Genomic DNA, 13,300 nt, shown 5'->3' with positions numbered 1-13,300 from the left:
TGATGTAGTTTAGTATCGAGTTTTTTCTTAAAATAATTATAAAAAATAAATTAAAACACGCCTGGTGGGACTCGAACCCACAATCGTCTGATTAGAAGTCAGACGCCTTATCCATTAGGCCACAGGCGCTTAATTGATAATTTATTATTTATAATTATAAATATAAATTATATAGTTTGCTAATTGTAAAAAATAAAAAATATTTATTATTTAATTAAATAAAATGATATTACTATAATTAAGAACATATATTTTCATGTTTTTTGTTATATGTCAATTATTTATTAAGATAAATTAATCTGATTATTTTCTTTAAATTGATCTTTCCTCAATTTATTTAGTTGTTGCAATTTAGGATAACATTAAGAAAGTCATAAAAAAAAAAATAGATTTATATCTTTTTTTAATGTTTTTTAATTGTTAAATAAAAATTTATATAATTTTTTTAATGTTTTTTATTTCTTTTTGTCACGTGTCAGGTTTTTGTTGTGACACGTGACAAGATATGTGTTAGTATCACTATCAAATGTTATTGTTTTGATCTTAATTTAGTCTCGAAATATGTTTATTTATTTAAAATTAGTCTCTACATATCCCTTTTGATTAAATTTAGTCTCAATTATTTTTTTTTCAAAATAAAAAATATTATTTCTCTTAAGACAAAATTTATTATTTATATAATGTTATATTAAAACATAACTTAGAAAATTAAGTATTGGTATTTATATTAAAATTTAATGGTAAAAATTATAAATAACAAAATATGGATTAATAATTAAGAAAAATTGTAATATGTTATATCGTTATTTTTAATCTCCTAAATGCTTATAATCCCATTTATAACATATTTGGTTTGTTGAAATAGTGTAAAGAATTGTTCAAGATTTTTATGTCTGCCATCTAAAAACGGCATTGAGGTCTTAAATGTTGTGCAAGTATGCATGAATTTGGTTATCATGTAAAATGGAAAATTGGATTAACAATGAAACATTTCATGCTTGATTTTCAAATACGACAAATATATTGATCGAATCATACCAAACAAATATGATACTATGGATAATGGAATGTATGAAATTCTAGATGGATGCTCGAATTTTACTTCAAATTTTAGATAGTTCAATTTTCTTTTATTGTAGTTTTATGTACACCCTCTACTTTATTCCTTCACTTTAAACAAGTTGAACTATTCATCGTACGAAACCGTACATAGAAAATATATTGACATAGTGAAAAGAGTAGAGGAGGTCCTTGTGAAATGTGTGGTTTAACATGGGTGACTTTTGGTGTTATAAACACAACATTAAAGTAACCATGTTCTGTATCGACAAATTTTAAGATTCTTCAACAGTTATAGTGGAGAAACACTATTTGTCTTCCATGGACAGAACTATACTACAAATCAATGAAGCTTTTCTAGCCTCTTTTTTTTTCAATAAACTAAAATCATGGTTTTTGAGGTATAATAAATAATAAATGAGTTCCTAATATAGAAAACAAATAAAAGTTTTACAATTTTTATGTACTATCTTCTATTTGTTTTATATAGATGATGATACCTTGACATTCAACATATTTTTAAAACCTATCTTACATATACTATTTATCTTTTTATTCTCTTTTTTTCGGTTACAATACAAAAATAAAAAATAAAAAATGTTAAATGTTAAATTCACTGTTCATATATGCATACTCTGAGCAATTTTCTTAACATTCCACGAGTTTCATAATTTTTCACTTAATACATGTTTACGGGTTATTGTAACTTAATTAGTCCTAATCATTTCCTTTTTTTTTTTTAGAAAGTGAAAAGTAAAGCTTAAAAAGTCTATTATTTTCTTAGAGCAAGAAGAATACAAAGAAACAAACGAGAAAAATAAGAATATTTAATTTAAATTTTACTATGAGAAGGAAAATAAAATTTTCTATTTTCTCATTTTCCCTATACTTCATTTCCTCTTGACCCCATCACTCTTTTCTTTTCTCTTTTGACAGACAAAAAGCATCAAGTAGTTTCCTCTTAAATTGGTGAAAAAAGTTTGATCGTGCAAAGTCTTAATTGGGGGAGATAGTTCATGACCCCACATTCTTCCTTTTGGGTTATGTAATCAGAACAACTAGAAGAAAGATGAAAGGTACAAAACCTTTTCTCAGTTTGAATTTTCATAACAAATATATTTTGGTTTGGGTACCAAATCCTCTTTAAAATTACCATATTAAACCGGAATTTATTATAGTATGAAACTAAACCAAATATAATTGATAACTATAATTATATATATATATATATATATATATATATGTATATATATATATGAGACTACTAGCTCTAATTCAACAAAACTAAAAATGAGTGCAGCAGATCGAAAAAATTTTCTCTTTGAAGTTAGCAGTTACAGAAAAACTACAGATATGTTGAGGTACAAGTTAGAAAAGCTTGTGATATTTCTTTTTTTCTTATGGAAAATGCAGAATTTCTTTTCTGAACAAAAAGTATCTCTCAACACACTTCTATCTTTGTAAGGTGTTCCCATCAATTAATTTACTTTATCCTTTGCCAGAATCTAAAAGCTGCTTCTGGTATTGATTAGTCACTGACTCACTGCTATATTGAAAATTTTCTTGTTAGTTAGTGATCAGAATGCATTGAAAAATTATCAAGAGAGATTAAAGGCATATATATATATATATATATATATATATATATATATATATATATATATATATATATATATATATATATACACCAAGAGTGAGACTAAGATGGTTTACAACAAAACCAGCTTCTTTCATCTCATTCTTTATGACACTGATAGATTCTTCACCATTAGTACCACATTAGGCAGAAATAACTTAGGATCAATGAGTTTCATTGAGATTAGAGAAAAAAAAAGATAGAACAGTGATCACCATGATATATACATATGTATAATAGATATAATACATACATATATAATAGATTAGTTGATTTATGGATTAGAACTATAGAACAAGAAGAAGAGGAAAAAAAGTTAAAGGAGAATATATAAAAGAAAGCAATTAGTTGTAGTTTTATGTGAACTAGAACAACTTTCTTTCTCTTCTCTCTTAAGTAGAGAATGATATACAAAATTTATAGTAAAAGTACTATATTCAGAACAAAAGTTATAAACACTCACTAATCATGGGAGCATAGAAGCATAATGATACATCTTCTGAGTATATAAAACCTTCCTCTACCTTCTTTGAGAAGGGCACCCATGCCTTTGCCCATTAGTCTTCTTTTGGATACTCCAATGGTTTCAGCTTCCAACTTCATCTTCTCTGCATGAATGGTGAAGCTGTTGGGGCTTTGCTTGTTTCCTCTTTTCTCTTTTTGAAACATGTAGTGTACTTTATAGGGCATTTGTGTGTGTTCTCTCTTTATGCTTTGTGGATCACTTTTTGAGAGGCTTTGGATGTGCAATCCAGTTGCAACATGAGGTTATGATTAAATTGCATGAAAAAGGAGGGTGATGAGTGCACTTATATAGGGTAAAAAGAAAATTAAATAAAGGGTTTTGTGGTGGTCCTGTGCTCCTACCTTTCCCTGGTCGCCAATGAAGAAACCAAACGTGGGGTTTGTGGTGGATCATATGAGATGTCCCAACTATAGAAATTATTAGATAATCTTCTCACACTAATTTGTGTGTGTGTGATAATGATATTGTTACATGTTATTCATCATATATATTTATTAATTGAACATACATATATAAAATAGTTTATTTCAATAATTACTTTTTCTATTTTTTTAACTAGTTTTAGTTAACACTTTTAATTATGAGAATAAATTAACAACACTTAATTATGAGCCAGATAAAAATTGATAAGAGGTAACATATGATAATTTTTTGCAGCTATTGAGCAGAGAGTTATAGTTTGGGCCCCAACACTTCTGGCATGGTTCAATAATAAAGAAGAAGGAATGTTCAAAACCATACAACAAACTCTGTGTCTCTCTCCTACCTTTTGTTTTGTTATTCCACCTCATATAATAAAATTATGACTTTCCAAAAGGGATGCTTAGGGCTTTCAATCTTATCTCCACCAAGTACTTCTGTGCACCAGATTCCTATCATCATGTGGAATGGAGAAAGTCAGAAATCAAATTTTAATATTATTAAATTTGAAAACTACCAATGCACTTTAATATATCTCATTGATTATTAATTTTCAAAAACTAGTTAAAACTATATATACCAATAATATGCTAAAATCTAATAAAGTAAACTTTTTATACATAAAATTTGTATGGAAACCTGTGAAAGACATATATTATTAGAATGTAGGTTACCACTTTTGGCCATATGATCTTCTGAACAAGAATTGGTATCAGTAGGTTACTGTTAAGTGTTCATCACCTACACGCTATCACTTCACGTATGTGTGTTGGTCACTTTTGCAGATGTTATATAGAAGCATAGTTTTGTTTGATAAAGTAATTTTTAGTTCTTAGCCATCAAGAAAATTAACATGTGTAGTCTAAACAAAAGGCATAATCTACAAAAGAAATGGTAAAATTATACATGTTATTGTTTTTTCATATGTTATGGTAACATATTTTTCATTCAAAAATGTGGTAAATAAAAATGTTAAAGTGAGAGTGGTAAAATTATGCGTATAAAACTGAGGTTGTGAAGGAAGTTATCTTGATCCTGTAACAGCCTCTGAACAGTATATAATGATGACTGATTCAATCATTTTGAACAGAATCCTAATCCTATATGCTATGAATAGTTGGCTAAAAGAGAGAACAGTTTGAAGATCTTCAACTTTTGTCATGGACTGTTTATTTACCATTGTGATTCGCAACTTATTTGATAAAATCTTCACCAATGAAGAGGAAGGACAAGCTCGCCATGCTAAAGTCTTCTTTCTCATCCAAGTGGTAAAGATAACATTTTCAACAAAAAAAAAATGAAAAAAATATCACGTATGAATTTAAAGACAAATATTTATTTTTAATATAACAAGCAGTGACTGTCTCAAAAATAAAAAAAGTATATTACAAAAGTATAAACGTCTAAGTAATCATAATTTTGTTTGAAAAGCTGAAAATTTTAACATGTGACAAGCATCTTGGAACGAAGACAATAAAAATAAAGACATACATGCATAAGAAGTTATTGAATGAATTTAATTTTCAGATAAATTCTCTATACACATATTTTTACGTGGTTAACTATAATAGCATAAAGCTCGTAAATTCCAAGCTTGAGGCGAGGAGAAAGAATGTGTTAAGCTCTCAATAATTACTGTAAAACTTGACGTTTTATCTATAATGAATTATACACAGTTACATAAAAGATATATTTTACACAGTCTATTATTAGATAATCCTATCAATTCATTCTAACTAAATTCATATAGTATAAAACTCACTCTAAATATTTCAAATAAAACTATCTATATGGAATTTACAACACTAAAAGACCCTAATAAATCTCGGTGGATAATCAGTTAAAAAAACCTATCAATGTTAGTTAGTTTATCTGACAAATTTTGTTTCGTTGGTTTTTCATTCAGTTAAACTGCACACGATTCAACTATTTACTTCTTTGTTAATTTAGGTATTGAAGTTAAAAACCTCTGTTTAACGAAACTTGAACCAGTTTCCTAACACATCCTTTATAAAGTTTTAGATGAAGACTTGAAGATGGAGAAAACAAAAACAAAACACTTTCATTTGGCTGTAAATAAAGATCTAAAGTAACTTACAGATGTCTTGTAGCTGCGTTGATAGCAAAAAGAAAATTTGTGGGAAACCAAAATCAATCTTTGTGTTGCACGTGATATTCACGTGGTAAACAAGTTCACTGTCTCTGATGCCGAAGACAACATTCTTTTGGTGTTCCTCCTCAATTCAATTTTTTTTGTAAACCACACACTCCTTTCCTTGGCTGAGGGAGCTTCCTGTTGTTTTCCATCTCTTGGGTTCCAAGCGTTCCCCTTTGACTTGAAGGAGCCATTAATGGCTTGTGGCCTCACATTATTACAGCACGAATTACAGCATGTTAAAAAATATTTTATTTTTTATTTAATATTTATCATTATTTTAAATTGCTACTTTTGTTATATAGTTTTAAGTAGATCAATTATGACTCTGAAATGTTTCCTACGTGCAACAGCATCGTGCATTCTGAATTATTGTGCAGGTTTAAGTAATACAGATCCCCAAAACCCTCCACATCAAATTCACCTGGAAGTTAAAATAATTGCAGCGTTGTCGACAGTACCGTAAACGATGAGCATGATTCTCACTCATTTGATGTCGAAAGGGCTAAATCAAAATTGACAAGTCAAGAACCTTTGGATGGATAGGCATCGTTGTGCATATAACTAAGCCCTGCGTACCTATATTTTGAAGGAAAGTATTTTGCTTTTACTGTTTGTAGTTATAAGATCAGAAAGGACATTATAACTACAGCAATAAAATTGAAAATCTAAAACTCAACACTGTAAAACTTGCAATAAGTTACTGCCCAAGAAAATTCAGTCCGAAGTTAAAAATGAACAGAGACGCTAGTATATAAACCTGTTTCAAGTGGGAAAATACCTTGTAATTTGAAGAAAAGGTTGGCCGTTTCACGATTTGATGAATGATTTTATCATTCATTTATGAGTAACCTTACTCACAAATAATAACCTGAAAGCCCCAGTTTGTTTCTTACTGTCATACTTAAGCAGAATCGATGCTCTAAATATGGGTCCCAAACTGAAGCTGATGGTGACAAAACAGTCACATACTATTACGTAATATCAATAAACAAGCTTGTGGAGACTACGAGCAGGACCCCTACCCAAAAAGAGCAACTTAAAGGAGCATATTTGTCCTTCTGAGAGCTAGAAAATGATATGAGGAAGTCTCTTTTCAGGTACGAACGATGTCAAGCACTCCCTGCGGGAAAATAAAGTACATACAGAGAGTGTACGAAATGGAAATACTTCCTTGTCTTAATGTTGTCGTACCAATTCAAAATCTATAAGCTTGTGAAGTCTGTAGTTGACCAACACAGGCTAGTGGCCATAACCCACATGTGAGGCAGCATAATCCTCAGGAAGCAACTGTATCCAAACGTGAAAAGCTGCTTCACCGCTAAGAGTTTGTTGCCCTGTAAAGCTCATACTCCGCAAGGGAGATAATTCAACAAGAAAACAATCTTTCACGGAGCTGGTTGCAGTTCTTTACACCTGCCAACTTCAATGGAGCAATAACACGTGCTTCATTTTTTTTTTCTTCAACTCTTCATTATAGTTGTTGCTTGCCTGTATCTGGCGCTTGGGACTTTGTGACCATAACTTAGTTTCGATTCAAATGTGCGCAGTGGCCATTTACTTGCTAGAAGCTACTGTTCATATATTCCGTATCTAGGTTAAATTAAAGTAATATAAGAGAATATGAATGAGATATGATGATGCTAATTAGTAATGAACCAAACGGACTAGCATTCTGGCATTGTTTTGTTCTTATCACTTGCCAGAACAAGGAAAATAGGCTGACGTTTAGTTCTTTAAGTAACTTTCCAAGTTTATATCCATCTCTAAACTTCAGTAAAATATCAGTAATGACAAAAACCTGACTACTTGACTTGAAACTCCTGTTAATTTCTTAAAGAAAGGAACTTATTGACCGTCATCACTGGTCCCAATTGCTGAAAGCAGTGTAGTCTTCAAATCACTGATATCCTTAAGCAATTTCTCATTCTCCCAGGTACTCCTCTGTATCTGAACTTGTAATGCTGCATTACGGGGAGTGGGGAAGTGGATTGAAAAGGTTACAAAACGTCACTGTCAATAATCAACATCTAATACTTTATTAACTTTAATAATTAGTTTTATATACCAAAATTTGTGTATGTATATTAACTTCACTCTGTATGTCGTCTTATATTTGGCTTAGTGTGAGAAAATAAATTCTAAGTAAAGGACTAGCAAATTATCCCAAACAGCACAAGCAATTCTCACACAACACAGATACAACAAAAAACAACGTCTCTTGCCACTAGCGCTACACAGATCACAATTTAAAACCTGTTTTCCTATTCAATTCTTATATTGATAGTAATATAGAACTTTCATTGGACTAAGGTTAAAAAATCTACCTGAGTTCGAACTATGAAGATCTTCAAGAATCTCCTCCACAAAGGCCAATACTGAATTTTTCAAGACATTATTTTTCTTATCCATAAGTTCAATTTCATGTTCGAGGGAATCTTTCTCCAACAACAAAGATCTCACTTCACAATCTTCTCTCTTGTCAATTTCTTTCTGAAATTCTAGACATAGTGTTGTAAAAGCTCCCCTTCATAGAAAGTAATCACTCAGTCATCAAAATTGAGATGTAACGTTGCTAAAGATAATGTCACTTCCACGGAGGACTAACTTCATTATAGAATTAGATCCCATGAGAAAGCTTGAAGTGAGGATTCAAATGGTATTCGAAGTTGAAATACATAAACACACAGACAAATACATGAAGGCACTAATGCATATGTTCTATTATATTAGCAACATAGCAAGCAAAGAGAATTGAGAAACTAGCTTCAAAAACTATATTCACTCAGCTAAAGTATCATAGAACTGGTCCTCAAACTAGATCCTATATTATTTGTAGAAATAAGACGGATCCCATACTTCGTATGAATCTCCGCGGACAGTTTTTGTCATTTCAATTCCTCAAAGTGCCCCAAAATAAATGCGTAGACATATAGCAATCTTATAGCCTTACATCTACTTCAAAACTGATACTTCTTGCACTATATGATTGATTTTTGAGATATGTTGCCGCCTATGAAAAATAACTTCAACATTTGCTGGCGGAGTTACGGAAATCCCGGTACAAAATTAGACTTCAATAAATTCATCTGTCTATTAGTTAAGAGTTTATCAATACCGTTTTTCATCCATTTCATTAACGATCTCATCCCGCTTCATTCTAAGACAGCATAACTCCTTCTCCAAGGTACTTACTGAAGCCTTTAAATCAGCTATAAATGAATAGAAAAAACATTGTGACAACGTACGTAAGTTGAACAGCAAAAGTAAGATCTCCAATCTATGAATTGTTCAAGGAAAATTAGCTAAGAGAGATCCAGCTGCTAAAGATCCAAATTCCGATAAATGAATGCTTTCTAAAGTAACTACTAACTAGAACTTCAAATCTGCAACATTTATTTCATTCCAAATTCCGACAACGTACTTCAAACCCTGCACTGCTTTCATTCTTTCCCAAAGGGGAAGGGTTAGTGGTACTAAGACTCAATTCATCAGACTTGTCAATTAACAAGTAAAAAAAATCCTATAGTCTGTTATTACGATGTCTATGGACTTTGAAATGAATCTCATAGGTGTGTGGGGAAAAAATTATTCTGTCACTAAAAAGGAACTTGTAGCATCGGACATGGTCTGCGAAATTAAATATTAGGAAAGTAAGTCCAGAAAGAAAATTTCCACCAATGTCATGATGAATCACAAATTGTATTTGCTTTATAAAATACAACCTGCCTTTCCGGTAAATATTTACATATTTATTTAAATAATATTTTTGTTACCAGTCTATTATGAAATAAAAAACACATAACTAGGTCCTAAAATCCCAGACCAGCAGGAAGCAAAAGAAAAAAGTAATAAAAGTAATCGATTAATTATCGATCAGTTGATTTAAGATTTTTCACGCGTGGATCAAGTTATGGATAAATAAGGAATTTGAACCGTATATCATTATCGAGCAAATCTATAAATTGAAGTGCACACCTGTAACTAAACAATTTGATTGCCAAATGAGGTTTCACGTTGTTTGTTTCTAAAAATTCAGGAATTAATTGACGACAGCAAACATCAAATACTGCAATGCATGTAACTAACTGAAAATTAGAAGGATGAAGAGCGAATTGAAATTAGCAGAGTCTATGATATACCAGCGACGGTGACATATCCAACTGTGTCGAACTGCAAGATGGCAGAGGTTTTGATCAAATCGGCTTCCCTAGTTGCCAAATCAGCCTCGATCTCCTCGCATTTGACGATGCTGGATTCAATCTCTCGAGTAATCTCAATATTAGCCTCCATCTCTTCGTTTACCTGCTTTTCTCCAACATAAATCAACATCTAACGAAGAAAGAAATTGATAGGATGAACACAGATGCATACATACCTGATCCAGCATTTCCTTCAGAGATGAAATGTGAGCGAGAATCGCTCCAGAATCTTCCATGTTTTCTCTCCCTCTCTGTGTTCTGCAATGCAACCAACGAACCAGTGCTACCACCACTTTCCAACAGCTCACTACCTGATTTCCCGCGCTATTTAATGTATAACAGAAAAAATTAAAGAAATAGATTAAGGGATATATATATATATATATATATATATATATATATATATATAATATTTGAAAAACGAAAGAAAATTCCCGTGTAACTAGGGATGGCAACGGGGCGGGGCGGGCACGGGTTTCGTTATCCCATACCCATCCTCGTAAAAAAAAATTCATCATCATCCCCATACCCAAACCCAACGGGTATTAAACTTTTGACTCATCCTCATCCCCACTGGGTAACGGGTATAATCTCGTACCCATACCCATACCCATTTTCTTACTACTTCAATATTAATTTTAATTAATTTTTATAAAATAATAAAAATTTTATGATAAAGGAAACATAATATTATCAAATATTCAATATTAGAATGATGATTGTTTCTTCCATATCAAATACTTTAAAATAAATTATAATTATTTACATTTTATATAATAATACCAAATAAAATTTCATGAGAGCTAAAACAATTATTAAATTTGCAAATATTAATGAAACATAATTGATAAAATTTAAAAATATTTTTTTAAAAATATAAAAGAAAAACAAATATTCAAATTAAAATATATTTTAAATGTTTGTTTACTTCAATCTTTTAAATTCTAATAAATCTTTTTTTATACACTAATAAAAGTTATAATACATCATTTGATCAAAATGTTACAAAGAACATAATTGATATTTTAAATGTTTGTTTACTTCAATCTTTTAAATTCTAATAAATATCTTTTTTATACACTAATAAAAGTTATAATATATCATTTGATCAAAATGATACAAAGAACAAATAATAATCATAATAAAAGTTTAAAATAAATTATAATTGTTTACATTTTAAATTATAATACCAAATAAAGTTTCATGAGAACCAACACATTTATTAAATTTACAAACATTAATGAAACCTAATTGATAATATTTAAAAATATTTTTTAAAAAGTATAAGTGAAAAACAAATACTTAAATTAAAATATATTTTAAATGTTTGTTTACTTAAATCTTTTAAATTCTAATGAATATCTTTTTATATACTAATAAAAGTTATAATACATCATTTGATCAAAATGATACAAAGAACAAATAATAATCATAATAAAAGTTTAAAATAAATTATAATTATTTACATTTTAGATTATAATACCAAATAAAATTTCATGAGAACCAACACATTTATTAAATTTGCAAACATTAATGAAACGTAGTTGATGAAATTTAAAAATACTTTAAAAAAAATATAAAAGGAAAAAAAATTCAAATTAAAATATATTTTAAATGTTTGTTTACTTCAATATTTTAAATTCTAATGAATCTTTTTTTTATACACTAATAAAAGTTATAATACATTTCTTAATCAAAATGATACAAAGAACAAATAATAATCATAATAATAAAATTTTAACATAGATCTTGTATCTTTTGAACTTCAATTATGTTGGATGGTGATAAAAAATTATTAATGACAATTATATTAAATTTTTATATTGTAGTAAATAAAAGTTATTTATATAATTATAGTGAAAAAATTACAGTATGATTGATAATGAGTTAAAAAATAAAAAATAATTAAATAAAATATATCGAAATAGTATTATACATAATGAAAATAAACAAGAAATAAAAATATTAAAAAATTAACAAATGTTTACAAACAATTTGAGAGACTATTGAAAGAAATCGCACAAAAGAAAACAAATGTATAATTAAGGGTATGATAAGTTGAAAAATATCTTACAGATCTAAGAAAACTTTTCAAATATCAACATATATACTCAGTAGTTGAAAAATAACAAAAAATGTTTTAGTGAAATAAAAAAGTTATTCAAATGAAAGAAAAACTAATAATAAGAATAATAAGTAAATGATTTTTTTATATTACCTAGTAAACGAAATGTTTGTGCTATTAAATACTTAAATTGAGAGTATTAAACATTTTCATGTGAAAAAAATATATACATTAAATAAAAATATTAAAAAATAATAGAAATATTCAAATGTGAGACATAAATTTTTTTAATTAACATACATATTTTGAACATAATTACATAAAGACTATGATAAGATGAAAAATATAATTGAAATGCAAATGAGTTTCATGACAACCCAAATAATTAGAATAAATAAAAAATAATATATATATATATATATGTGGTTATTTAATTAATTAGGAATATTTTAATAATTTAAACGGGGACGGGTAATATGGCGGGGATATGTACATCCCCATCCCCATCCCCATACCCAATTGAAAAAGTCGGGGATTTCCCATACCCATATCCATATCCATACCCAGTCAATGCGGGGATTTCCCGTCAAAACGGGAACGAGTTCGGACAATACCCACGGAGACGGGTTTTTTGCCATCTCTACGTGTAACAGTTCAAATAATTCACGAGGTATATGTATAAATATAAAAAATGATAAAATTTAATTTTAATAACTAGCTATTAACTAACAAATTAGAATAAGAATATCAATGCAATGGTTATAAGCAAGTCTCGTTAACTTCTGAAGTCTTGTTTTGTAGGGTAAAAAGGTCTTCGAATTTTCAGTAAAAATATAAATCATGAAATTATTCATACAAAGTTGAGTTTTATAGCATTCATATTTTTTACTTTTTAAAGATTTATTTATTTTCTTACATTTCTCAATAAAAAATATTCTTGTACTCTTTTAATTTTTAAACAAACACCTACTTTTTATATTTTTAATAAATAATCTTCATTATCCTTATAATTTTAACATAGTATAACATAATATTCGTACGTCACATTTTATTTAAAAAATAACGTATTAAATAAAAATTAAACAAAATTAAAAATTAGTTTTTTAAAACATAAAAGTCATATAGAATTTACTGTAAGCAAGAAATTAAATGATTTAACAAAAAAAATCCAGTATTTTTTTAAGTTCTTCTTAAATGATATTAATAAAGTTTTGAAAGGATTCATATAATAGAAACC

At 28.7% G+C, this 13,300-nt stretch overlaps 1 protein-coding gene, 1 non-coding gene and 1 pseudogene across 2 annotated transcripts; all 3 read right to left on the bottom strand.

Moving 5' to 3' along the window:
- Positions 1–56: 56 nt before the first annotated feature.
- Positions 57–129, bottom strand: TRNAR-UCU (transfer RNA arginine (anticodon UCU)). The gene has a single exon. It is a non-coding gene; the product is annotated as a tRNA-Arg (tRNA).
- A 2,878-nt stretch (positions 130–3,007) lies between these two features.
- Positions 3,008–3,405, bottom strand: LOC114168454 (small polypeptide DEVIL 4 pseudogene; annotated as a pseudogene).
- Positions 3,406–7,569: 4,164 nt separating this feature from the next.
- On the bottom strand, positions 7,570–10,314 carry LOC114170546 (CAP-gly domain linker). The gene is given in 5 exon segments (XM_085668710.1): positions 7,570–7,760; positions 8,124–8,323; positions 8,915–9,008; positions 9,939–10,101; positions 10,175–10,314. Coding segments are annotated over 5 exon segments (708 nt in total). The 5' UTR covers positions 10,235–10,314.
- Between the last annotated feature and the right edge of the window lie 2,986 nt (positions 10,315–13,300).

This window comes from Vigna unguiculata, chromosome 11 (assembly GCF_037176805.1).
Source record: "Vigna unguiculata cultivar grain cowpea cultivar isolate G323 ecotype 2 chromosome 11, ASM3717680v1, whole genome shotgun sequence".
Taxonomy (NCBI): Eukaryota; Viridiplantae; Streptophyta; class Magnoliopsida; order Fabales; family Fabaceae; genus Vigna; species Vigna unguiculata.
The sequence above is the reverse complement of the archived record's forward strand: the minus strand, read 5'-3'. Positions and strand labels throughout refer to the sequence as shown.